Below are 27,399 nucleotides of genomic sequence, written 5' to 3' on the forward strand. Positions count from 1 at the left end.
ATTATTTCGGAGGTAACACATTTGCCTTTTCATATAATCACTAGACTCCGATCCTTCAGTTTATATGGCAGCTATATGCTATAGTGGTCCGACAACGACAGTTCCGACAAATGAGCAGCTTCTTTGGTAGAAAAGGACGTGTGCAAAATTTCAGAACGAAATCTTCAATACTGAGAGATTAGTTCACTTATATACGGACAGACGGATGGGCGGACAGACAAAGGAATCGACTCAGCTCGTCATGCTGATCATATACATATATATACATATATATTTATATACATTCTATAGAGTCCTTCTGGGTTTTATTAAGACATTCCCAAAGTCAAAACTGAAGCACGCGACCGACACAGGATCCGAAAGACGGAACTTCGAAAGGGTGAATATGAAGTTGAATAGAAAAAATAGGTTAGAAAACTAAATAAATTCTATGAAAATAATACATCTTCACAAATGCTCAACTGCTATTTACTTACAATATAAAGAATATAAATAACTACCACATGAAAAACATACAAACACACATTTCCTGTAACTGAAAGTATCACTCCACTAAACAACTTTTTGACTTTTGTTTCGAGTAGTTGCTTTAAGCTTTTGCAGCAAGTAAGCTCATTTGAATATTCATGAATTTCAATCGAGTTTGAACTAGACAGAAAGTTTTAAAAATATTCCACTTCCAATCATTGCTGCTTGCAATCCATTTTACGACACTTCGATTACGTGACAGACACAGCCATAAATCAGTATGCTTGCAAAGTGGCGAATACTTGATGTTGGCCATTTGAAATGCAAGCAACTAATACTACTTAAGACCGAGCGCATAAAATGGTTGTTGGCATAGCAAAGAGCTATGAAAATATAAAAACGGTCAACAGCAAAAAGAAGTCACCACTAAAGGTGGCACTCTGCACAATTGCCAGCATATAAAGCAGCTAATGGCGCAACTCAGGAGCTTCTAGCTCGAACTAGCGATGCTTAGAGTATACCTCGGTTCTTCGCCAAAGTCAAAAGTACGAGTTGTTAATTTTTAATATTTTCCGTATATAAATTTTATTTTCTCGCTTTCGTAACAAATCTTAAAATTAGGCATAGAATGCATTTCTTAAATCAAAGTGAGTTTGTTCAGCGCTTAAGTGAATTTTCCAGACAGTAAACGTGGTAACGGTTGCAAGCGTACATCAATTTTATCACCAATCTGATAGTCAGTAGTCTCTGCGCAAGGGCTGCAGCCACAGCTGGATGGTACGTCCACCTTTAAGAAAGAAAGTAAAAGTTTTGTTTGTTAGCTGAAAAAATTGAGTGTTAAAGCAGAAGTAAGTCTCTGTATCTGAGTCTGTGTCATCACCTTACTTATCATTATCGGCCTAAGACACAAACTCAACGTCGGTCTCAGTCGAATTCATAGTCTTCCCGCAAGTCTGAGTGTCATGTCCATCACGGAGTTTAAAGTATTTGCCTGAAGCACAAACTTAGTCTCAGTAGAGGTCTTTTCAGAGCTCACCTCAGTCTCCATTCTAAATTCTAATCTCCCCCCCAACCTCGAACTCAGTATTCCCAATGTCCTAAAGCCGACCACAGTTCAGTTTCTGCCAATTTTCGCCTTTCTAACTCCAGGATAATCCTAACCTTGGTTGCACCCTTTATCCAAAGTATGGCCTCATTATTAAGCTTAGTCCAAGTCAATCCGTCCCAATCTGAGATTCAGTCTCAATATGAGTTACCTATGCCCCAACCTTAAATTCCGTATCCCTAATGTCCAAAATCCGACCACAGTGTCAATATTATCCAAAGCATGGCCTCATTATTAAGCTTAGTCCAAGTCAGTCCGTCCCAATCTAAAACTCAATCTCAGTATGCGTAATTTCTAGGGTCAACCTCAGGCTCCGACCCAAATTTTAACCTCTAACCTAATCTCAAACTCAATATCCCCAATGTCCAAAACCCAGTCTCAGTATTAATATAAGTGCCAGCCTCTGCCAGTTCTTTCCCTATCTAACAGTTTTAATAATATCAGCACATACCTTCTTCACGATCTTGCCTCCATTCTCACAAAACAGCGGCACCGCTACTGACTTCCAGCCCGTTATGCTGCAACAATGACAATGCTTCTCGTGTGTGCCTGAAACTATAGTTATTCCGAATTACAATAAATATTACCTCTTTAACTATGAAGACACGCATGCTAACCTTTGTTATATTTCGAACCCGAGTTGCAAGCACCGTCGCAATCTGTGAAGCCTTGTATGGCCTCCTTATTTATGCATTTACCCATACCTGGCTGTACGACTTCAATAAGTTCCAGAGTCAGTGGTTCAGCCAATGAAACCGGCAAGCAATTCTCTGCAAACAAGACGAATAGCGATAGAAATCGTTTTAAAGGCCGTGACAAGTAGAAATCACTTCAAACAACTCACTTTGGTTATCCACAATCAGCTCCGGCTTGCATACCTCACAGCAACCACTTTCAGAGGGCACCAGCAAATGCTCTGGACACGCGGTCACATCTGGGCAAGTCTCCTGTGATGATGAAACTATCAAGACCTCGCCTTTACGCAGACAACTGTAGGTTGTGCAATTGTCAGCGCTCGTCCAAGTAGCGCCCTCTTCGTACAGTTCGTTACCCAGCACACATTTCTCTTGCACGCACTCACCACAACACTTCAGTTCAGGCAGCTTATTCTCATATTTAAAGCCGGGAGGACAGTAAGTGTCACAAGTCTCTGTCGTTGTTACGACTAATGTGCTGCCGTTCGGACCATAAGCGCACGTCTCCTGCTTACAAGGATTTGTGGGATGCGGCCATTTTGCATTCAGCGGCTTAATGAAGTTCTCTCCCAACCCATTTTGTACTATACACATGTCCTTCGGTGGTTCTGTTTGTGGCACATATGATATGTTAGCCAAGAAATTTCGACTCAAACGTATTACGCATGTACTTACCACAAACGTAGTGCGGACAGCAGTCAACCAGTTCTTGCTTTCTAACAACTTCGTAGAAGCGCTCGGCGCATTCCTTCAATGCAGCTGGACAGGTGCTGACGTCACAGACGATCTCTTGGGTCGGACAACAGCCGAGTTCTTCCGTCACAACTTTCTCACCAGGTTTGAGTGCGCGTGGCAATTCCAAAGGCTCGCATTCCTCCTTCGGCTTGCACTCTTTATTTGATATACAAATAGTTAAGCCACTTACAAAATTTTCTTCACCTTAATACTTACCACAAATGAACTGCGGACAACCATCTGGTCCGGTTTTCTGCTTCTTAAACTGTCCAGGACCACATATAGGCATTAAGGGTTCGAGACATGCAATTGGTGGCGGTAACTTTTGTTCCGGCACACATCTGTAACGTGGGCAACACATGTCGGCGGATTCGATCTTCTTCGGTATAAAGCCTTCCGCACAGATATTCTCTTCTATCAGGCACTTCTGTTCCACGCACTCGACCTTTCCGTCCATATTACAATTACAATCTGTACACTTGTCCTTCTTCCACTTATCACCTGGCGCATGCACCAAATCGTCGCATTTTACGCACGACTCTTCCGGCACACATTCGCCATATTCCATAACCTTACCGGGTGGACAGAAACAGCCTTCAAAACGTTCCTCTGTCAGGCACATATCATTTGATTCCACGGTCTTGACAAACGTATTGGTCTTCATATTGACCGCATCGAATGTGTGCTGCGCCTTGATCGTATCGCAGGTCTTAGCGCAACCACATGATTCATAGACCATATCGCTAGGGCAATCGAATGGACACATGTCGGGATGACGCCAATACAAGCAGATACCCTTCTGTGCACACTGGCGCGCGTAAGCGGCCATCAAGTTACAAGTACTTTGCTGATGATTGCCGGGCTTACATAATTCCTTTTGGCACAATGCAACAAACTTGCCAGGATCAATGATCATGTTGCACTGTCCGAAGAGCTCCTGATTATAGAACATCAGGCAAACATCTTTCTCCGGTGGTGGTGGCATACATTCATCCTCAGTTATAGTTTCACTGGCGCAAATTTGTAGCTCATTGCCCAGCTTCGGTTCGTCGGCCTTCCAGCTTTGCAGCACCACCGCCAATTCCTTGCTGGGTGTGCGTCCCTTCTTTTTGGCGGGATTCTCTAGTAGATCGTTTTTCGGATTACGATCGCAATCGCCGCATAGACCCTCCATCTTGCCGCTATACTTGATACTGGGCACCGAAAGCTGCAGAGATTATTGAAAATTAAGTGTTAGTGTATAGAGCAAATAAACATTTAATTCAAAGCTTACTGTATAGACCATATCATCGTAGGAGACACGTAGGTCCACATGACTTTCCAGTAGCGACAGGAAAAGTTCTTTACCATTGACTTCACGTATGTTGACCCACGAATTTTTAAAAGGTACATTTTTCTCAGCACCATCGACCAGTATGTGCGGCACCTTACCGACACGCGGGCGTTCAATATGTATGAGATGATCACCATTGAAAACATGGAAGGATTTAATGCATGACTCCTCCGTGGAATTCGAAGCATAACCCAGACGCTTGCAATAATCCATTGTTACGTAAAGCTTTATGGCAGAGTTATTAAGTTAATTAGAGCATATATGTATGTAGTGCAGAAACTTACCTGGAAGCTGTATTGACCCGGCAAAACTATATCGCGTGAGAGCAGATATGTACAGTTGCCGTTAAAGTGGAAGTCGCGCTTATCAAAAGTGAAGAACTGTGATTTGCCGAAGGAGTTGCACACGCAATCTTTGCATTCCGCAACCGTTATGCACTTTTTACCCTGGCGCACTGTGCCCTCGGGACAGTAACAGCCGGGGAAACAGGCATCTGGTATAATCGGACAATCGTCGGTGTTTAGCGAGTCGCAGGATGGTTCACAGCGGCGCTTATAGCAATCGGAGTGTATAAGTGGCGCAGGGCACTCAAGTTCTATTGAAAAAATATGTACCATATATATTTATTTGGCTTGCAACTAAATTATTTCAAACACCTCAATCGGGTAAAACTACTACTCACCGCATTGCTGCACCGCACGCCACAAATTCAATTGTATGTTGGGATTGATTGTCAAACACTTGGCAACAAAGTCCTGTAATGCATTGCATTTGCAAGTGTTGTCCTCACCCGGATGTGCCCGCAGGCACTCACAAGTGCTCTCCATGCATTTGCTGACGAACTGTTTGTAGTTGACCGCCTTGTTGCACTTAACGAACACCGGATGCCTGGCGGAGTTGAAACAAAATTTCATGTCATTACACAAAATGCGAACTTTGGTGCACACAAAACCCAACTGCACAATCACTTCGGGCATACATACATACATAACTACAAATAATATGCTCGGAGCCACCACCACAAACACACTACGAGTTTAGACACCCCTAATAACCATACACAAATACACCGGCACTTACTTAATCGCATTGCACAATGCCAACGCCTTCTTTTGCAATTCGAGTGGACACGTTTGTGGGTAGCACATCTCCTTCGGTATCTTCTTGTCGAACCAGCTGTCGCCGAACTTGCCCGTGTTCTGTATCAAAGTGCCATCCGGCGTGCGTTTATCATTGCCCGCAATGCCGTCGTAGTAGCCGCAGAGGCCATCCACGGTGCGTAGATACTTTGAGGATATGCCGATCTTAACGTAACCGATGTCATCATAAAGCACCCAATAGCCATGTTTGCGCGACACGACCAATACTGTTTGGCCCGGCTGCGAGATGACGAAGGCCGCCTTGCAGATAGGTGAGTTCATTAGCTGCGGCACGGTGTACTCGAAACCATTGAAATTTAGCTTCATATTCGGCATGATCGTCAGTATGGCCGCCGATTCGATGTCTTTGATGGTGATTGATTTGTGACAAACCCGACGCGTCTCATCTTCGCAGAGTAGTTGCACTGGAAATGGAATTTAAGTCGTTAGTTTCGGCGCTAATTGAAGCGAAGTGGATATTCACGGGGGGAACATAGCGCGGTAAAGAAATATTTATTTCTTAAGAACTAGAAACTAGGATTCATGAAAAGTTTGCTTTAAGCTCTCTTTTCATGTAAATAGAAGGAGTAAAAGACGGACTAGTAGTTAATCGATTAAAACAGGAACACAGAATACTGGTTTCGGGCGTTCCCACAACAGTCATGTCTAAGTAACCGGAACTTACCCGGATCATTACTGCAGGAAAGTACATAGATCTAGAAAGTAGGGTTCATGAAAAAGCGTGCTTTAGTCTCTCTTTTGGTGCAGATAGAAGGAGTAAAAGACGGATTAGAAGTAAATCGAATCAAGCAAGAACTCAGACACTAATGTCGGGTCTAAGTAATCGGAACAGACCCCGATTTTTATCTGGTTAAGGATTGTCAACTCGGCACCATTCCTCGAATTTATTTCAGCAATGTTTTGATTTCCTAGTCAGCTCAATTTATAGTAAAAGGCTACATTGTCTAAAATCAGTTCGCGGATCTCCAAATATCACCGTTCTAACCTAACACGCGGCTGTTGAAAATTATGAACATCGTTTGCAACCACTTACCAGTTATCACCCAGTTTGAGTTTTTGATATCACGCGCCAATATATGACTGCAAGTGTCGTACTTGAACTCAGTGCCATCGAATGTAGTGAAAAATTTACCACTAATCTCGCACGTATCATCCTTGGTCGGCTTGAGTACGCACGCATACTTGCGGCATTGTCCCGGCTTGGCATTAGACATATCCAATTCGATTTCATAGTTCTCTGGACATTTAGGTTCAATACAAGTGACAGTCTCATTCTTCAATACCTCCTTTTTGGGTATCGGTACACAAGTGAATTCCGCACAGTCTTCTTCCTCGACACCAGCCACTTCTTCCGACGGCAACATAAGGAATTCTTCACTTTCGCTCACCAACACTTTAGTCTTAGTAATTTTGATCATATTGCCGAATTCTTCCATATCGGTGTAACTGGGTATTGGAGGAAGGGTAAGATTTATGAAATATAATGCAACATACGTAAAACAGAGTTGTACTTACGCTCTGGCGAACATCTGCGACATTTTACGTTGCTTTTTCTCCGTAAGCTTAATCTTCATGTCAGGTGGACATTCCGGCTCGGGACATTTGATGATAGTGGCTGTAGGAATTAAAGGTAAACATATGAATTATACTGTTCTTTAAAAAAATATTTTTTATGATAAGAACCGCTTTGGGTTTGCGAGCTTCGTCATATAAAAACTAATCCCACTCCAATAAAATTCATACTCACTTTCATTCGCGGTTATAATTGGTTGAGGCGTCACCACTATTGTCTTCTTGCATGACTCGTCTTCATCATCAGCACAATCTTGCACGCCGTTACACCACAATAATTCCGGTATGCAGTCGCCACTTGAGGGACAAATACGTTGATATTTCGGACAGGGCTCACATTTGCAGAAGCAATCCGGTGTCACTAAAGAACGTAGATTGGTCTCCACGCATGGTGGACACTTTTTAGGCTTACAATTGGAATGACCGCCCAAGACGCAAACACATTCTTCGCATTGCTTATTCTCAAACTTGGAACCGATGGGATAACTGTAACCGGAAATGAGGGTATATGAAAAAATCTTAAACCTTACAGCGATATTCAAAGTCCTAGCTACACTTACGTGCTATATTCATCGACACATGGGCACAGATTACTCTGCACACAGTTTTGTCCGTCCCAGAATAAACCGTTTGCGCATTTACACTCTCCACTATTAGCAGTCGTATCTAGAATGCCATCACAGACTTGACATTTTGGTGGCGGCTTATCGACCTCGGGCTGCTCTTCTTTAACTTCCACTGTGAATGAGAGATATAATTTGTACCTTATTTTGTTTTGTGACGACCGAGCATTTCACTTACAATAGGTTTCGAAGCAGCCTACTGGTTCTATGCGCATATTTATATTCTCTTCCCACTTCGATGGCACAATCTTGAAGTATTGCGTCAAGATGGGTGAACGGAACGTGTTTAGTACCTCACTATTTTCATCATAGTTGCCACGGAACTGTTCAGGTTGGCCATCAAAGAATAGCAGCTTATTCCAAATCAATTTGTTCTTCGAGAACATAACCTTGAAGCTAGTAACCCAGCCAGCTGGACCGCCTTTGGTGATAAAACCGGAGATATTGCGTGGTGCCAAGAAGTCAAATTGAACGTATTCATTCGGTGTATTGGCCACGGGACGCCAACCAACCGGTGAGGAGAGCTTCAGTAGATCTATAAGACGTGGCTTCTTAGCCGGTTGTGGCAACGACCAAATGCTGCTAGCCTTCACTTGTGAGGAATGCATTTTACCATTGTCCACACCCATGCGATCCACACACTTTCCTTCATCTTGCCAATTAATCGGTCTCGTCGTCGTCGATTGTATGAGTTTCTCAAACTTCGGCTCTGGCGTGGTAGTTGGTGTCACTGTTGTGAGCGGTTCACCGCAACCCAAGAGCTCCACACGCATAGCAATATGGCGATACCATTTCATTGGATAAATACGTACAGATTTCGCTTCGACAGGTGTGTGGAAGAGTGTTTTATGCGGCTTACGTGAATCAAGTGGACCGTTAAACTTTTGTGGTATGTCATTCTCTTCCACCAAAAAGTGATAGGATTCACCATCGGGACTATAGAGTATCTGTGAATGAGTGGGGATTGCAAACTGCTGAGTCGAGAGAAATATGATTTGGATTTACCTTAAAAAGCGTAACATATTTATCAAAATCTGGACTGCCAGCCATAACCACACCAAAGATGGGTTCCGGTTCCGGAAAGCTTATCTGTAGATATTGCATCTGATCATCGATGCCGGGCGACCAACTGCCAACGCTGTTCTGGGGGTTTGCAGGAAGACGGGCCATGAAAGGCGCATTATAGGCATTGAGTGTAGAGCTCGCATTGAAGATGCTATCCGGCAATGGCGCATCGCCCTGTATCAGCGGTATCAAGCTAAAAATGTAGAAATTGCTTTTAGAATGAGCACTTTCATAATATCTGCGCTTGAAACTAACCGTTCTGGCTCGCACTTCAGATGTGGTACGATTGTGGATGGCAAGGCGTCTGGCTCATGCTCGTCTTCGGCGGGAGTTGTGGCCAAAATATATGCTATTTTTTAAAGAAGAGTAAAGCAGAATATAATTTCATTAACGATAAGTAAAGTAATTACTAAACAAAGGGTCCACCAGTGAACACTTACGTAATTCCGGCACTTCATTCGGCACGCAAGTGTATGCATTATCAATACACTGACACACTTCGGTCTCACCGGTCACTGGCATATGCGGCTGTACGTATTTCTCCGATTTGTCCATGCAAGGACATTCATCCATTTCTACGCAAGTATTCTCATCGCGCCAGTACTTACCCACAGCAAAGCAATCGGGTCGGTTCTTATCAACACAGCCACGTTTGCAGTGTTCGCCGTTCTGGCAGAGACCACGTTTGCGTAGTATCTAGGAGGATAATCACAAAACGTTTGCAAATTAGATCTTACATTTGAGTAAGTCTAGGTGTAGAAGAGACGCGCGCGACCACTTACCGAACCATAATAATCGCAAGTCAATTCACATTGATTTGCGCACTCAACCATCACTTGACCTTCATCGCATTCATTCGGTGTTATGGGCTCCGTAGGCACCTTGCCACAGCTTGGTTTGATCTCCTGCACAGTTGCTATGTGATCGCACACGTTCAATGTCGGATTGAACATCATGTATTCACCGCAGGTCTTCTCCACATAAGTCCAACCGTTGCCGTTGGTCGTCGGCTGACAGTGCAAGAATTTATGACAATCGCCAGGATATTCTTTATACTCGGCTATGACAGAGTCGCATGGCAAACCGACTTGCGGCTTTTCAGTTGCCGGCGTTGTCGTGACCGCTGCTTCCTCGCACTCACAGAACACGCGCAACTCATAATCGTGACATTGTCCCTTACAAACGAGTCCCTCAGCCAAGCTGCAGCGCACATTCTCATCCATATAGTCGGGTGATTCGTGTGTATCCACCACGCGACACTCAATCTTCTTCATATATTTCTTCTGACATGTGCCATAAATGCTCTCCATGCGATCGTAACGTGGCAGCTTCTCCTCATCATTCAAGCGCACCATCTTGCCCGTCGCATCGCCGTCGTTATCGAACCAACGTGTCCAACCGCGTACACACTTCGGTTGCGTATCGGTGCCATAGGCATGTGGTGTCGTGCTTTCAAGCAAACTATTACTTGGACGCTCTGTAGTTGTTAGCGGTTCCTTGCATTTAACGCCACTGCAAACTTCTTTCTTCTTCGAGCAACGGCAGGTGGCACAATCGTCGGTATACGTTACATCACCTTCGTAGTAAGTTTTGCCATCGCGTATCATACAAACCGGCTTGCAGTCAGCCTTCGGTACACATTCTTTGTAGGTGTCGTTTAGATAGATCATGCCTTCATCGCAGGGCTTTATGAAACAACCTTCAATACAGTTCTCTTGATTGCACATGCGCTCTGTCATGCCTTGGTCGAGGAAGTTGTCACAAGTTTCGACAGCACACGCAGGTGTACACGCTTTGTACTCGGCACAGTGGGGATCACATTGCATAGCTGAAAATGGTACAGATGTATTTTTATTACACTGTTATATGGAGAAAATCCGAAATTATATTATATTATAGGATCGTTTAAGAAACTGGTTTGATCCCTCTTGCTGGCGACTAGAGTGCTATTTGACTTTAGTCAGTTAAGTCTAGATGGAAACACAACTTTCTATGTTACTTTGTGTATGGTAGATAGGTATATGCAGTCACGTCCGGTTGTCCTAATCCAAACTTGCTACACGATCGTCGGCAAACATCGGATGGTTGAGTTTTCGGTCCCGTCTCTACAAAGTTTATTATCTACCGATCCATATACCTATCAGTGTAGGCCAATCTATTAGAAAGCAAATACTCAGAAATTCCTACTTAAGTAAAAGTGCCGAGAAAGCGTCCCAAAAACATTGAGTTCTTAGAAACCGAAAATGTAACAGGATTTATATATGGAAAATAGCTTACGCTTCACCAGCGCTCTTTCAAGCTATTTGTTATATACCTGAGTCTACCATAGATTTTCCAACTAGCATTCACTCATTGCAGAAACTTGTACTGGAAAATTTTCTAGGAAATTAAGGTTATTGAAACCACAGTTGGGTCTAAGTAATCGGAATGGACTCAGATTTTTATCAGGTCAAGGACTGTCAACTTCAAAATTACTTCAGTAATATTTTCTGTTGCTATGACAACAAACCAAAAACCACATGGTAGATAATAATAACCCCAAATGATTTCTCGATTTCGCCATGAATTGAACAATGCTCCATTGACGCGCTCCATTGAATGCTTAGATCTACTGTAAGATCAGAAGATTCTTCAAGTGCACGTATAACAAATGAAAAGTCCACGGCCTACCATTTTCTGGTGGAATTTTTTTTTTTTTTTTATTCAACATAGTTTTTCTCAAGGGTGATTTACTGATTATAGCGACAAGTTCAACTCTTCCATACTATTTTAGTAGTGCGTTTTGTCCTTGCTTTAAAATTGGCCTCCGTTTCAGCAATAACCTCATCATTCAATGAAAATTTCTTTCCAGCGAGAATTTTTTTGAGATTTGAGGACAGGAAATAGTCGCTAGCGGCCAGATTTGGAGAATACGGTAGATGTGAAGGTAATTCGAAGCCGAATTCAGGAATTTTTTCAATCGTTTTCACTGGCTTGTGCTGTTCCTAGTGAAACAGCACTTCTTTTTTCTTCAACTGCGACCATTTTTCGGCGATTTCGTCTTTCGCACAGTCCAATAATGCTATGTAATAGTCACGGTTGTTGGTCTTTCTTTTCTCAAGGTAGTCATTAAAAATTATTCCATTCCATTCTATCCCAAAATATAAACGCACGCCATAATCTTGCCAGCCGACTGTTGCGTTTTTCCACGCTTTGGTGCGGGTTCATCGTGTGCAGTCCGCTCGGATGACTGTTGATTGGATTTCGGAGTTAAATCATTGAACCATGTTTCATTCATTGTCACACATTGACTCAAAATTCGACAGATTTTTGAACCACTTTTAACATTAGCGAGTCATACAAAGAGTTAGTATTCTATTTTGACCACATAACCACTTTGCTTTTTAACATTTACTCATGCTTAAGGCTTATAATCCTTTCGAAAATGTAATCAATTTTAATCTGCTTAAAACTTCTGTCAAGTGTGAATAATTGCTTGCGGCCCTGAACATGGATTTGCCGCACAATCACTACCTGGTAAAATATATTCGCGGCTTTCAACCAAATCTCGTTGTAAGATAAGTTTAAGAGTATGTTAAGAGTGTGTGCCAATGTGAAAATCACAATGAATAATTTTCAAGTATCAATTACGGCTAATCGACAAGTCTACTTGTGCCAAAGTATAATGTAACAAAAGAACATCGAACATATAAATGAGTATATATGCCTATACATAGATATTGAAGCATACCAGGAGTATATAAATATATGTAAATGTGTGGCTCTCGAAGCGTAGTTATGCCACTTTACCGCGGCAATCGAAGCTTAAAGCGCTTGTTCTTACTTATTTTGCTGCATATGTAAGACTGTACAACCACTTGCTTGCCACTTGCATTGTCGTCGGCGTTGCATGTGACGATTTGCACTAATGAATAATTGAAAAGACAATGATTTTCAGCTACTGCATTCACACCGAGCGCCACACACACACTTGTAACTATTAGAGCTTACAGTGACCCTACAACAAGCAACTTACTTACATGCACACGCATATGTCGTACACACGGTTTATATATGTATTTGTAGTACTTACGACAGAAGTGCGGCGTACGCCAACGTATATTGATGCCGTGCTGGGAGCAGGCATGTGCATAGGCAGCCACCGCTGTGCACAGACACTCGCAATCGCCGCCCTGATCGCAGGCGCACGTATCGAATATGCAACGTTTCAGGTACTTCTCGACAGACACTTCAGCGTGACAATCCTGTGGAACAGAAGAGACAAAGAGGGAGAGTGAGTGTGGAAGTGAGTGAGCTGAGTGCGATTGCGGCAGGTGGAAAGTTAAGTGGAGAACAGCGCACTTAAGTATTAGTATGGCAATGCGTATTGGAATTTTAATTATCTGCCGTCTACACTATACTCACCTACATTACATACTTACACACTTACATATGTACAATGGTCGGCATTCTTACCTTAAATATTTCCGATTTGAGCACGCCGCACTTGAGCTGCGCCCACGTCTCACGTTCCGGATGCTCTTTGCACGCATCTATGGGTGTCGTTGGCTTGGCGCAGAACTGTTGCACCTTCCATGCGTGTCCGAAGATGAGCGGACTGGTTTCGATGCCTTGCGATGGCGTTTGCATGTCATCCACGGCATTGTCATTGTAATTGCCGCACAATCCTTTCACCTTGTTCTTCCATTCGTTGCCGAGTTTCACGTAAACGCGTGTACCTTCATCCCATTTCACTTGCAATTTGAGCGGTATTACTTCGACCACAATGAATACGCCGGCCTTATAGATGTGGAAGGCGCCATGACCCTTGGTGTTGCTTGCATCGCGTATTTCTGTAAGTTGTTGAAATGTTAGTTAAAAAGATTTAAAGCTTGCCAGGTTTTCTTTAAGTAACTGTGTTTTGCTATTATCTTTCCCAATCGAAAAGCAGACTGCCGGTTTCAATTTCAATCAAGTCTGCTTTTCTGAATAACATATCGTACCGGGTTCTAGGACGAGCTCAAGCTCTTTCAGAGAAAAGCTTCTTATCCCTCTATCTATAAAGTAGATCTAGCAAATCTTAAATCTAAAGCCACTGTGTTCTCAGACGAGCTGCAGTATAAGATTTTTTTGTCGGAGTCTTCTAATCTTTCTATACATAAAGTAGATCCAATAAATTTTAAATATACAACTACCTAGTTCTAAGTAAGCTCAAGCAAAAGCTCTTTAAGTCGGAGCCGACGTATCACTCCATCTATAAAGTAGATCCAGTGAATCTTAAATTTAAAGATGCAAAGTTTAAGATAAGCTCCAGTACAAGACTGTTTAGTCGGAGTCTTCTAATATACCTTTCTATAAAATAGATCCAGTAAATTTAAGTCTACAGGTACCGAGCTCTAGGTAAGCGCAGGCCGAAACGACCTTTAAGCCAGAGTCTTTTACCCTTTCTATCTATAAAGTAGATCCCATAAATTCAAATTTTAGAGTTTCAGACCTTCGAAAACAGTTCAATCAGCTCTAATTAACACTTATATAATTACTCATCGAAAAAAATTGTAAATATATTGCTACTCACTCTTAATTTGCGACTTGTTCGGATCGTTTATGTAAGACGCGTCTGAGGTCAGTGTTATAGAATCCTGTACGCTGCCCGATAGTGCGATCTCCACCGACTTCGAGCAAGTAACGCCCATGGTGCCACATAAGACATTTTGAATGGTTATCGTGAAGCCATCGCCATTCTCCGCGACACCCTTGGAGAGTATATAATCGCAGGCACCTTGGAAGTCGAAGTCATGATTATCATATGTCGTGAAGTGTGAGTCACCCCAGACGGAGCAGGTTGAGCCACAACCATTCGCAGAGCAAGTCCAGTTGCCGCTCTTACAAACACTGAAAAATACAAAAACTGTGAAGACAACAAAAAAAACAACTTTCTCCAATTTACCATTGATTGCAATCCTCTTTGAACTTATCACCATCCGCGTAACTCTTACCACCATGATGGCAGGAGCAAAGCTCCGGCAGCACACATTCTTTGCGGGAAGTATCATAGACATAACCCGACATGCAGACACAGCCTGGCACACAATCCTCAGTGTTCTCCACATACTCATGCATATTCTTGCAAGTCTTCGGTTCAGTGGGCGCACACTTTGAGAATTCGGCGAATGGCCGATTCACGCATTCGGCACGCAATTGTGATGAAGGTGGATATTTCTTCTCATCATCAGGACCAGCGTCCTCACACTCCCAAAGGCCATTAGTGCATGTGCTAGGGAAATCACAGAATCTGTGTTAATAAGCAAGAAAAGAGAAGAGTACTTAAAATTTACCATAAATCAGGGAACTTTGCACCCGGACGCACTTCCTTGTAACCCGATTTGAAGGTCATGCCATCGTAAGTGCATGGACACTTGTGTTGCGGCACGCATTCGTTATTTTCGTTCAAGTATTCACCATGCGGACAACGGCAGCCTTCGACACATTCGGTCTTGCAAGAGTTTTTATTCGCCAGATCACCGCAGGTACGCGCACATGAATCGCCACACTCATCATATACTTGACCCATCGGGCATTTCACCGCTGCAATATATTACAAAACTCGTCACGTCAATTTGAAGCACAGCTAACGCAGCTAATTACTTACCGCATTCCTTCACCGCCATGCGCCAGCCAGTCTTGATACCTTGACGTGTACATTCGTTGCCATAGGCAGCCAAAATGGGACAGAAACATTTGTCTGGTTCATCCTTACACGCACACACATCGTACAAGCAATCCTCATAATATTGCTCCGGTTCGACGGTCCAGTGGCAGTCTTGGAATATATCATCCATAATCCAGTTGCAGTACTTTTCGGCATTTGCGCGCTTTTCCGGATTAGCGCTGCACGGGTGTGGGCCAGGTACTGTTTCAGTTGGAAAATCGCAAGTATCCTTGGTACGCCACTTGTCAGCGAATGGCTCCACAGCCGTTTCAATGTCACCTTCTGGCGTTAAGAAATCATCTTGGGTATTCGAATTGAATGTACCGCAAAGACCGGCGGTCTTATTGCGATAACTGGGCGGCGCATCGATGTAGACACGTGAGATGCCATCCCACCAAACACGTATGCCGTCCGGGAACTCAACAGTCATAAAACTTGAACTGGCCAGTCGCATGAGCACCTCACCGGCACCGAGAATTTTCGGGAATTTCGTTATTTCCTTCTCGTTTACGTGCACAGCCATGCCCTGATTCAAGCGCACAGTATGCTGTACGCCATTCTTAAGCGTAAAACGTAGCGTTACCGACTTGGTGCAAGATGGATTATCCGCAGCGGCTACCAAATTGAGATTCTCGGAAATGGCACCAGAACAAGCCACGTTCTCCGCCTCTATGGACAATTTTTCGGTCTTCAACAGATAGTATGAGCACTGACCCATGAAGTCGAAACGTTTGCCATCGAAAGTCTGGTAATGCGGGTCACCTATTGCGCCACAGCGCGCGCCACATTGCTCGTCCGTACATTTCCACTTGCCGCTCTTGCAGGTGCTGTCACATAAAATTGTTTATAGTAGAGACAGACAAAGGGCACACAATTTTTTTAGATAGCTTACCATGTGTTACATTTCTTCTTTATGACGGCTTCCGGTTTGAACTCCTTACCGCGCATGGTGCATGGACACAGCTCCTGTGTGATGCAAGCATCTTGGTACTGCACCGTACCAGCGGGGCAGAAGCAACCTTCATTGCATTTGCCTGGGTTCGGTGTCACCGCCATATCGCAAGTGGGCTCTACATCGGGGCCGCAAGGCAAATAGACACGTCCGTAGCTGCAACTCACAGCTGAAATGCATTTTTTGAAATATTAAGTAGGCCGTGTTGTGTATATATCGGACACTTACGACAAATCTCCAAATTCCGCCATCCATGCTCCAGCTTTATACCCTTGAAGATGCACTCCTTAGCCAACATGGAGACGGCATCGCAGTTGCAAGTCTCCGGATGTTCACGATTCGGACAATTGCAATAATCATCAACGCATGCGCGCAACAAAGCCTCAAAATTTATGCCTTTTATACAGTCCTCTAGTTTGTCATTGGACAAAAGACGTGTGCAGACATTAACAGCCTTCGCACGCTTCGTCGCTTCACAAGTCTCTGAACCGAAATCCAATTCGCGACTATTCTCCATTATGCACAAGTCCGAGCTATCTTCAACGCGCCATGAGTCGGTGAAAGATTTAACCGTCTCCACGACCACACCACCTTTCGACATCAAGTCGTTCTTGTAGTCACCATCTAATGTGCCGCAAAGACCGCCAACCTTAGACCACAACAACGGGCCTGCATGTATGCCGAGATACTGATGACGATCCCAGTCGATTTGTAGCCCAACGGACTCCAGTTGTATCTGTAAATGCTCTGCCACCGGTATTATTTTCATGCCCATCACCTGTACAGGTATGGGAAATTTCTTCGTTGGTGTGGATAGATGTACAGTGCCATCTGCGTGAAAAATGTTCGACGTTGTATTAGTTTGGTCCTATGAATAATCAACGCAAAACTTACTAATATTATCTAGCGTGTATGGTATGGACTGCCAGTAGATCGTCAGCGCATGCGCACAGCCATAACCGGAACCATATGGGCAAGCCTTGAGTGTTATATCAAATGTGGCATCAACTTTATCGTTAATTAGTGTATGTGAACACGAAAGTGGAGCTCTGAAAAAAATTCGTAGTTATTATTAGAGGCCACCAAGCGCTAACTTGTTTTTGAGGTTAGTATTCAACACTATACATTAAATGTTAGTGACAGGCGCTTAAGATTTCTACTACTTACTTGAAAACCAAACCATCAAATGTCTTCATATTAATGCCACCCCAAGTGGTGCACAATGCCGGCTTGGGCGTGCGATCGATCATCACATCGACATCGCCTTCAGTGTAAAGTGTGTAGCGCGACGCTGAAACTTGTGTCTCTTCAGAGGACCACCACTCCTGCATTGCGAAAAGAGTTACAAATTACAATCTTGGAAAGTATGAAATATTTTCGAAATGACATTACGCTGTGAACATTCGAAAACTTATCGATTATGGCTTGTATACGCTCACGATCGGTAGCCCATTGCTCGCCGTGGCCATATATCAGCTTACCGCCGCTAGCGCCGGTATCAGCAGTTTTATAGCTTGTAGAAGTCTTACGGACTGTGTAACCAGGAGCTGCGTTATAAAAATGAGCAATTCAAAAAATGTCGACAACAAGTGACGTCTTCGTTTTTTTTCGTAAAAAAATATTGATAATCCACTCACCATATATACACTTGGGCAATGGTTTCGGATAGAAATCACCCACACTATATTTGCATGTATACTCAATATTGAGGTTGCCCTGCACCGTTATACCCTGTGATGACGCGCAAGAAAATTTACACTTAGCCTCCAAGCCATCGTATTTACATTTGTAATTGCCATTGAAGCCAGTATTGGTTACGTTACAAGCCCGCACGCCTTGAGACGGTAGCGAAACAAAAACGGTTAAAAAAGGTTAGCAGAGTATAAATTAATAAGAGAATTACTAAAAGTCAATTGGCAACTCTTTAAAATAATATGTTTTGTGGTAAAATTTCCTAAAATATCTTTTAATTGTATATGCAGGCAAGTGGCAACTCCAAAAAATATATTTTTGAAAGCAAGTTTGTGGACCGCATATGCTTTTTATACAAGTTTCATAAAATTTTAATATAAGAATTTGAGTTTAATTAAATAAAAATTTTTTCCTGTGGCAACCCTTAAAAATTTTAGTACAGCTTATTTGTCGGTTTGTTATCAATTCTGTTGCAGAAAAACATGTTTTAAAGAGATTGCGTCGTTCTATATTTTTTTAATCAAATCCATATGGCAACCCTTTAAATATAATTTTAAATACTGTTCTTTTGAGTAAAAAATATGGGCTGAAAGATAATATTCATTTCACAGAAAAATCAATCTGATCAGGTGGCAACACTATTTTTAGAAAATCTTATTTGATTTTTGTTGATTTGTTGCTGATTCTCATTACAAAAAAAAATATGTTTTAAAAAGTGTGAGGTTCTTACAATTTCTTAATCAAAAACATGTGGCAACCCTCTAATTAAATTTGGTCCATTTTCTTTTGAAGCTTTGCAGCAAAAATATAGAACCTCACTGCTCATGTTGGTGGGATATCAACGAAAAATATTTATTTAAATAAATATTGTAGATCTGATCACGTGGCAACCCTAAGATTTTTTTTTAATCTTATATGGTTTTTGTTGACAATTCTCGTTACAAAAAAAAACATGTTTTAAAATATGTGTACATTCTTAAAATTTCTTAATCAAATACATGTGGCAACTCTCCAAATAAAATTTTAAACATATTTTTTAAAGCTTTGCAACAAAAATATACGACCTCACCACTAATATTGGTGGCATATCTATGCAAAATATTTATTAAAATATGTATATATTGTATAACAGTACTTTTAGATAGGGTTACCTACGTCATTAAAAGTGAAATACTCACTGTATTGACAGTAGTCGCCGCGATATTGCGATGTACACTGACACATATTAAATGATATGCATTTGCCACCATTCTGACAAGCTGGCTCACAAATCGCTGCGTGAGAGAGAAAGAAAGAGAGTGTAATAAAAGAGAGAATATTTTTCGGTTCCAGAAATATATGATCTTGCTTGTAAAACTACTCACGCGCACAATCCGGCGGCTTCACTGAGTTTGTCTGCTTATGAAACCAAACACCATCCACACATTCGAGATTCGTTATGGAACTGCCATCGGGATATTGAAAGCCGCTCATGCACTCAGCATTGCAGACGCTAACAAAAAAAGAGCAGATTACTTGGCACAATAAAGATTTAATGTGACACTACGGTACTCACTTGTTCCTACATTGTACACGCGAATTTTTCGGTATCGGCGGCTTGCCGCTGCAGAAGGTTTTCTTATTCTGACACCAAGGACCATAGAAATTCTCAGCACACTTGCAAACGCCAGCTTCAACACAAATACCGTTATTCTCACAAGGTGGTGTGCACGTAGCTAAGGAGGCAAAGGTGGAGAGATGAGTAGAATGCTATTATTGCATGTTTCGAGCTCAATTTCTGACTAACTTTGCTTACCTTGACAGGGAGGCACACTGGTAAGCGCTGAGTCGCGTATTATCCAATCGCCATTTATGCAGGCCAACTTCAGCGAGCTCGCGCCATCAGGGAACCTATATTCAGCCGTACAACTGACCTCACACTGATTTCCACGACACTTCAGCGACATTTTCGATGGCAACTGATATGCCGGGCAGCCGCCGTAGGGAGGTATTTGAGGGTTTTCATGTGTTAAAAAATCATAGCTGGACTGTGCGCCGTAACTATTAGAACATTGAAAACAAGTATTTAAAAGAGATTTAAGTGAGAGTTATTTAAAATAGAGAGTAATGACTAGTTCTGATGAAACCAACTAGTCACATCCAACCCAGATGGTAGAAAATTTAGAAATTGCCGCGCTGAAGGCTCGACTTTTTTTTATCATACTGCTATCTTAGTGCGTTCCTCTTGTCCTTGAAAGCGTACAAACTAGTTTATGCACCGAATTTCCTTATTGTTTGGTACAGCTCCAACTCGTACTCATAAGAAACCCCACTTATGTTATCGAAAGTCAAATGCACCTACCTGCTGGGTCCATAACCGCCTTTATAGGGTTTTCCATTACTGCCATAAGCACTGTATCCAGCACCATAGCCACCATAACCACCACCACCACCATAACCGCCACTGCCTCTACCATGATTATGGCCATAACCAGCGAAACTCGTCTTGACACCATAAGCGCTGTGGAGAATTATTTAATATGTGAAGAAAATATAAAAAATATATATAATACCGATAAGCAATATGAAATAAAAAGCAAAAAAATAACAAAAAAATAACTACGGCAAAGACTTACCCGCCACCGCCGTAAACAGGACCGACGCCTAAGTTCAGGCTGCAATTAGAAGGTTGCAAATAAAATTAGTCGTGCTTATCAGCGTTCACTTTTTCAAGACTTTCCGTTTTAACTTGATAACAGAATTACAAACATATTTATACACATTAAAAGTATGCCCTTTGGGTTTATAATTTTATGAGCTCATTTTATATAACGAAAATATTATTTTTGCTTTAACCACAATGTTTTTGTAATTTCTTAAAATATTTACGTTATTATAATTTTCAACTTAACTTACCTAATCGGTGCCACCGGCTGAGCCGCTGGTGCTTTCTTAAAATATGAAAACAAGTCGCGTTCCTCACGTTCATTATCTTCAGCTAAATTTTCGTTCTCGGCGCTGATGGGACTACAGAAAGGGAAGAAAATTAAGGACTCAGATAAATAGTAGGTTCATTTTAATGAGAAATATAATATAAATATATAATAAAATATAAAAAATAGAAAATATCTTGCATAAAATACCATTAGTCGGTCCCAGAATCAAATTACTTTCATTAATGGAGATAATAGTGTGTTTCAAAATATATGTAACCATACTAAGTGAACTAAAGTTCAGAAAAGTTATACCGATAGGTGGCGCAAGAGTCGTGTCAGCACAAAAAATTGTCTTTGCAGGCGGATATATGTAGTTCATATAATACCTTTAATGCATTAAAAGTGGTTAAATTTTTCAGGTTGATGGTTCTAAAATTTACATTTATCAAAGGAAAGTTAGAATAGTGGTTGATGAACATTTCAACAATGGATCGTTGTTAGATTTGATATGGTTGCAGCACATAAGGTCCATTTATTATATTTCCAATTTTATACAACCTTTCCATTTGTGACATTTCCAAATTTATACGTCGGAAAAGGATACTAGAATGTACTTTGGTTCCGAAAGGGAAGGAAATTTCTTCGCTCAAAATCGTTATTGGCAACGAAGGAGTTCTTTCGTTTTTCACTGGGAATTTCTCAATACGGGAAAATGTTTTAGCAGTATACTAACGGAGTCTCCACCTTACAATGGTGGTGCGATATGGATTCATGTAGTAAAACTGAATATCTTATTAGATGCCAGCTGCATCAGTTGTTTGAAAGTAGATGAGAAGGAATCACCTCAATACTTCCTCCTTGAATGTACGCTTTTGCCAGATCAAGACAAAGATATCCGGGATCTCATACTTTTAGAATCCCCGCAACGCTGAGAGATCATAACCTAAGCTAACCTAACCAAATCTACACATCTCAACTCGAGTTTAGTTTGGCTCAGAGGGATAGAATGTGAAGTGAAGACGAAGTACTCAAATCCTTGTATGAAAAACTTTTTTATTTGACTTGATATTCTCTCAAAATTTAGCGCAGATTATGGAGTAAGTCAATGCTACTATTTTCAAATATATTGATTAGATCGGCTCACTATAGCATATAGCTGCCAAGCAAACTGATCAATCCAACTCATCTCCTTATATGGAAAACTTTTTCATTTAACGAGATATCTTAACGAAATTTGGCAGAGATCATTATCTAAAGCATTAATGCAACCTCATAAGAAATTGTTCAGTTTGGATTAATATAGCATATAGCTGCCATACAAACTGAACGATCTGAATCAAGTGCTTGCATAGAAAACTTTTTCATTTAACGAGTTATCTTAACGAAATTTGGTATGAATAATTCACTAAAGCAGCAATCTTATGTACAAAGAAATTTTTGAGATCAGACTACTATAACATATAGCTGTCATACAAACTGACCGATTAAAAGCAAGTCCTTATATGGAAAACTTTTTCATTTAACGAGATATCTTAACGAAATTTGGTAAAGATTATTATCTAAAGTATCGCCATAATCTCGTAAGCAATTGTTTTGATCGGTTCGCTATAACATATAGCTGCCATACAAACTGGCAGATCTAACTCAAGTCCTTGTATGAAAAACTTTTTTATTTGAATTGATATTCTCACAAAACGCTAAAATATTCGAATATATTGATCAGATCAGACCACTAAAGCATATAGCTGCCATACAAATTTTAAAAATATCACTTCTTCATTGCACTTCCCACTTCCACAGTGTTAAATTCACCCACTCACCTTTGTACATCAGCTTCCGCGGCTATTTGTTGGCTACATTGCTGCAGCAACAACAACAGCAAAACAAAAATCAAGCTTTCCTTCATAATTATTTAGTTCCAAAACACTTTTTATAACTTTTCAACTTACAAAGTACAGTTTGTGCAAAATTCACCACACAACGGCAATCATATGCGACCACTTCCGATATATAAATGCAAAAAAATCATGAGATCATTCACAAAACTCTTTTTAACAAGTGTGTTAACTATTATCCTTTATTATCCTTAAAGGATCTAGTGATCCGGCCTATGGCCTACAAGACATATATTTTTGCCTTTTAGCGCAGGCATATGCTTTTTCCACAGTTTGCACTACTTTTCACAATTTTGAATCTTTTTTACAATTTTTAGTCCTTTTTCACAATTTGTGTGTCCTTTTGCATAATTTTGAGTCCTTTTTCTCAATTTTGAGTATTTTTCACAATTTTGAATCTTTTTTACAATTTTTAGTCCTTTTTCACAATTGTGAGTCCTTTTGCATAATTTTGAGTCCTTTTTCACAATTTTGTCTCCGTTTTTTATATGTAATTTTCACTATTTTTAACACTTTTTCACTTCAACTGCACTCGCGGGTCTTAACGACGAATCGAAACCGAGCGCTGGGCGCAAGAAAACTGACCAATTCCAGCGCAAGCGGGCACTTTTATAGGTGCACAGAGGATATGCAAAAATATATATTTTTTTTAATTTTTACTCTAAATTATATAAATATTTACGTTCTCACAGCGGAACAACTCAATGGAACTCAGCATTCAGCCACTTGCATTTATCGCTGAAACGCGTAAAAAATGCTCGGAATGTCAGAGCGGAAGTGTGCGATAGCGTTGCCATATTTTCAAGTGCTGCTTCACACTGCGAGCCGATCGTGTGCTTCACACACATAAACTAAAGCTCACGCGACTTGCGCTCGCAATTGCTTATCACTTGCAAGCTGGTCGCATGCTATATTAACAGTATACACTTGCTTGCTTGTGGGTGTGTGCCTGGATAAAACTTCTTTTTTATAAAAAATGCGTTTCAGTCTTATATAATCCATTAATATTATATAAGCACGTATGTTTCCTTTCTGCGATATTGCGAATGTGTGTGAAAAAATCGCGTTGGCTTGCGCTTGACATACTTTCTGCGGCCGATAAGCGTTTCTTCAGCGCGCTAGCTCTGCAAGCTTGAGCGCAGCATGCAGGTTGTTTATTTGATAAGATTTTTACAGTTACATTTTTTATGTTGCAAAAATGTTTAACTGTGCAATTTGAATTTAAAAAAATTGCGGAATTTGCACAAAAAATTATAACATTTTATTTTGCAAAAATTAAGGAGATATGCAGCCATTTACGACCTTGAGCTGATTTGCTCAGGAAATTTAGGTTATTTCTTTTTTGAAACTGCTATAGAACCGCAAAGTTTTATTTTTAAAAATATTTTGATATGAAAAAATAAAAACACATAATGCATATAAAATTAGTTTTATTTTAGCAGTTTGGTTTTTAGGTGTTTTTGTAATATATATATGAAATTTTAATGCCATATTAATCTTAAACAAACGTTTAAATCGTTGTTTTTTTCAGTTTGAAATTTTGAACTCTCTTTGCGAATTCCTCTTATGACCTTCATGAGTTGTTGACCGTTATTGAACCTAAAAGAAGTTTAATCAATTTCAATGAAATATTACCAAATCGAGTGGTTTTGAAGGCAAAATCCCATACTCGTTCGGTCTTTTTATCATTGCTCTTCTTTTTCTCGATTACCTTCTTCTTTTTTATTGGCGTAGACATCGCTTACGCGGTTACAGCCGTGTTTGCAACAACAATGCTGTTTTGTCCTTTTCATTTTGGATGTTTTTTTTACGTGGCGGGTGCCAAACCAAACGCACAACCCTGGAGAGGGGCGTTTCGCCTTCAAGCGGATGTTTTTTGGCTACCCGGAGATTACTTGGAAGGAAGTAGTGAGCTGCTTGAGCCATACAATATCAAAAAAAATCGTTTCTGGGTGCTCTCAAGTGAATAGCGCTCACAGAACTTTCCTCAGTTGTGTGAACTTTTACACATGACTCCATCCATTCTTCTATAACCTTAGCCTGGTTTTATTATCAGGTACCCTTACAAAAAGATGTCTAGTTTAATATTCAAAAACTAATGATTTTGTAAAAGAATTATTAAAAATTATATAATTAATGGTGAATGCTTAACCAAAAGAATTCTTCTAAGAAAGCCATGCCATTAATTTAATTCAAGGATATTTATGCAACGTCAATCCAAATAAAACTGAACTGGTTTTATTTACCGTGAGGTATAAAATTCCGCATGTGCCCTCCCTTCATTAAGGGGCACTCGGCTTCACCCAATCGGAAGAGTGAATTACTTGGGCGACATTCTTGAAAAAAAGCTATTATGGACGCACACTGTTGAGGAAAGCGAACAAGTATTCCGCAGTAGTCGTGCACTCGTGCACTGGATCTATGGTTCTCGCGCGAGCTCAGCAACCAGCACTTGTGGGGTTACGTCTAGACACTTTCTCCTTCACTGTTCAGCCTTGGCCAGATTGAAGCATCTTAATTGCAATACTTTCTACAAAACCGGCGTATTGTCTGGCTATTGAATGGATCCGACTTAAGCAATTCAAAAATTCGTTTAAACCTAATCTTCAGTAGACGCATATAGTGAAGATTGCTGGCGGACCTATGGTGAGTGGCATTCCGAACATACCTTATAGGCATCGTCAATAATAATAATAATAATGATAAATAATAATAATAATAATGATAATAGTAATAATCAATAAACCCATCGGTGGTTCGGATGAGGTTATTTCAGACAAACACATCAAAAATCCAAAATATTTTTATTTTATATTTCGAAAAATTAGGTTGCTTCAGTTAACGTAGCTAGCACTTTAATGATATAAACAAATAAGTTGCACATATTGTTCATAAGAAACTTGGTATGCGAAAGCTCCGTTCAAAATATGTAGCCAGAATGGCTTAGTTCAAGCATGTCTTAGATAAATAGTCAGTCAAAAGCAATCTCCTAGTTTGAAGTTAAAAAGTATTCGCAAGAAAAATCCCCCTCAGATGCAATTTTGTTCAAAAATAAAGTCGAATATGTACAAAAAATAATTTCCTATAATACGAAGGTCTTATTTCACTAATTCACCACTTTTTAACAATAAAGCTGGCTTTCTAAAATATAAGTATCAGACATTATACTCTATCATGCTTAAAGTAAAATTTTCATAAATTATACAATATATAATTATAAATTTCTTTCATTTTTAATACGTTTATAATTTATTTGCTTATTTATACGTTTATAATAATATTGGTTAGTTCAGTTATCATATCACTATCTTAATGGCATTTCCTACAAAGCAATTATAAAAAATCATAACTGAAACCCCAAATAACTAAGAAAAAATGTCAGTGATTAACAAACAATATACCAGGACATTCCAAACTACATTTTCTATTATATTTAACGAAACTTCCCAACAATTTTTTTAATGGTTTTCCAAGAATTTAAAAAAAAACCATAAAACTCCCACACTGAACCTAAATAACATTTAGAATGTTTACAAACATTTTTTTAATAAGCAGATAAAGTGAGAGAAATTCCAAGAATACGATTTAGGAATTTCATTAATGGAAATTCCGTTTTGCGGCGTCAAATTTGTTTAAAAATTTATCAAACTAGTAGAAAATAAAAAAACATACACATATGCAGAACGAATCGCTACTAGGTGTTTGTATGTTTATATATATTGTAATGCCGATAAGCTATTAAAAACAAAACAACAAAAGCAAAATCCAGTGATTACTAGGCCTTGTGACATATAAACAGCAATTAAATTGCGTCTAAGATTTGTAGTATTATCAAAAAAATTTATATAAATATGCAATTGTTTAGTTTTGTAGTTGTTTTTCATGCAAGTTGTATATCAGCGCCTTGAACTTGAAAACAAGAGTTGTGTATTGTAATTTTAATGACTAAACTAGCTGTTATGTAATTATATTGTTGTGGGAGGCAGAGAATTGAGGCGCTTTGACACGTGCACGTTATTTTTCGATATTTCGTTGTAATTACGTATGACTTGGTATTATAAACGCAATATTATTACAAGTACTGAATAAAAAATGCCTATGAATGTTTAAAAAAAAAAAATTTAAGAACTTTATATATTCTTCTGCACTTTTTTCGTTGTAACTTTTTTTTACAGATATCAAATTTTGAAAATTTGGAACAATGTTACTTAGAAAAATTTACTATAAATATTATTACATATTTTTTTACGAAATAATTTATATTTTTTTACACATTTCTTGAATATGGCAGTGAGTTGTCTAACCGCTATCTATCACTCTTCTCAAACCAGTTTAAATCTAAAAAAAACTAACCTCGCGCCAATATGTAGGCCTGAATTTACCACTAAAGTATTAAAAAAACGTTGCCTACCTTAGGCTTCCAGTCCAAACACATTTATATATAATAAATATTTGCAAATTGCTCTGTAAGCGTTTTTTAAACCAGTTCGAATCTAAGAAA

At 40.1% G+C, this 27,399-nt stretch overlaps 1 protein-coding gene across 2 annotated transcripts; it reads right to left on the reverse strand.

Moving 5' to 3' along the window:
• Positions 1-1,020: 1,020 nt before the first annotated feature.
• Positions 1,021-23,463, reverse strand: LOC126763763 (hemocytin). Of its 2 annotated transcripts, none has more exons than XM_050481537.1 (39): positions 22,824-23,463; positions 20,984-21,094; positions 20,704-20,742; positions 20,430-20,588; positions 19,884-20,128; positions 19,644-19,803; positions 19,453-19,580; positions 19,267-19,362; positions 18,034-18,231; positions 17,789-17,943; positions 17,564-17,721; positions 17,291-17,445; positions 16,625-17,227; positions 16,337-16,565; positions 15,385-16,271; positions 15,071-15,320; positions 14,683-15,009; positions 14,311-14,627; positions 13,212-13,588; positions 12,829-13,000; positions 9,539-10,584; positions 9,197-9,452; positions 9,012-9,105; positions 8,697-8,949; positions 7,870-8,638; positions 7,629-7,806; positions 7,244-7,554; positions 7,012-7,111; positions 6,530-6,942; positions 5,417-5,900; positions 5,019-5,224; positions 4,621-4,931; positions 4,277-4,561; positions 3,220-4,210; positions 2,944-3,159; positions 2,418-2,876; positions 2,191-2,343; positions 2,025-2,128; positions 1,021-1,255 (listed from the first exon to the last, which is right to left on the reverse strand). In XM_050481537.1, exons 1-39 carry the CDS (start codon positions 22,907-22,909, stop codon positions 1,133-1,135), a joined length of 11,604 nt encoding a protein of 3,867 aa, XP_050337494.1. In that variant the 5' UTR covers positions 22,910-23,463; the 3' UTR covers positions 1,021-1,132. The 2 variants fall into 2 exon arrangements, with proteins under 2 accessions (XP_050337494.1, XP_050337493.1); XM_050481536.1 differs by having other exon boundaries at positions 19,875-20,128.
• Positions 23,464-27,399: the final 3,936 nt, after the last annotated feature.

Source organism: Bactrocera neohumeralis, chromosome 6 (genome assembly GCF_024586455.1).
Source record: "Bactrocera neohumeralis isolate Rockhampton chromosome 6, APGP_CSIRO_Bneo_wtdbg2-racon-allhic-juicebox.fasta_v2, whole genome shotgun sequence".
In the NCBI taxonomy this organism is placed as follows: Eukaryota; Metazoa; Arthropoda; class Insecta; order Diptera; family Tephritidae; genus Bactrocera; species Bactrocera neohumeralis.

Bases quoted from the DNA above. Each gene is read 5' to 3' on its own strand.
- LOC126763763 (XM_050481536.1), bottom strand. From the start codon at position 22,909: ATGAAGGAAAGCTTGATTTTTGTTTTGCTGTTGTTGTTGCTGCAGCAA. The intron at 13,001-13,211 runs GTAAGAATGCCG...TCTGTTCCACAG, and splicing joins TCAAATCGGAAATATTTAAG to GATTGTCACGCTGAAGTGTC. The intron at 5,225-5,416 runs GTAAGTGCCGGT...CAACTCCGCCAG, and splicing joins GCATTGTGCAATGCGATTAA to GCATCCGGTGTTCGTTAAGT.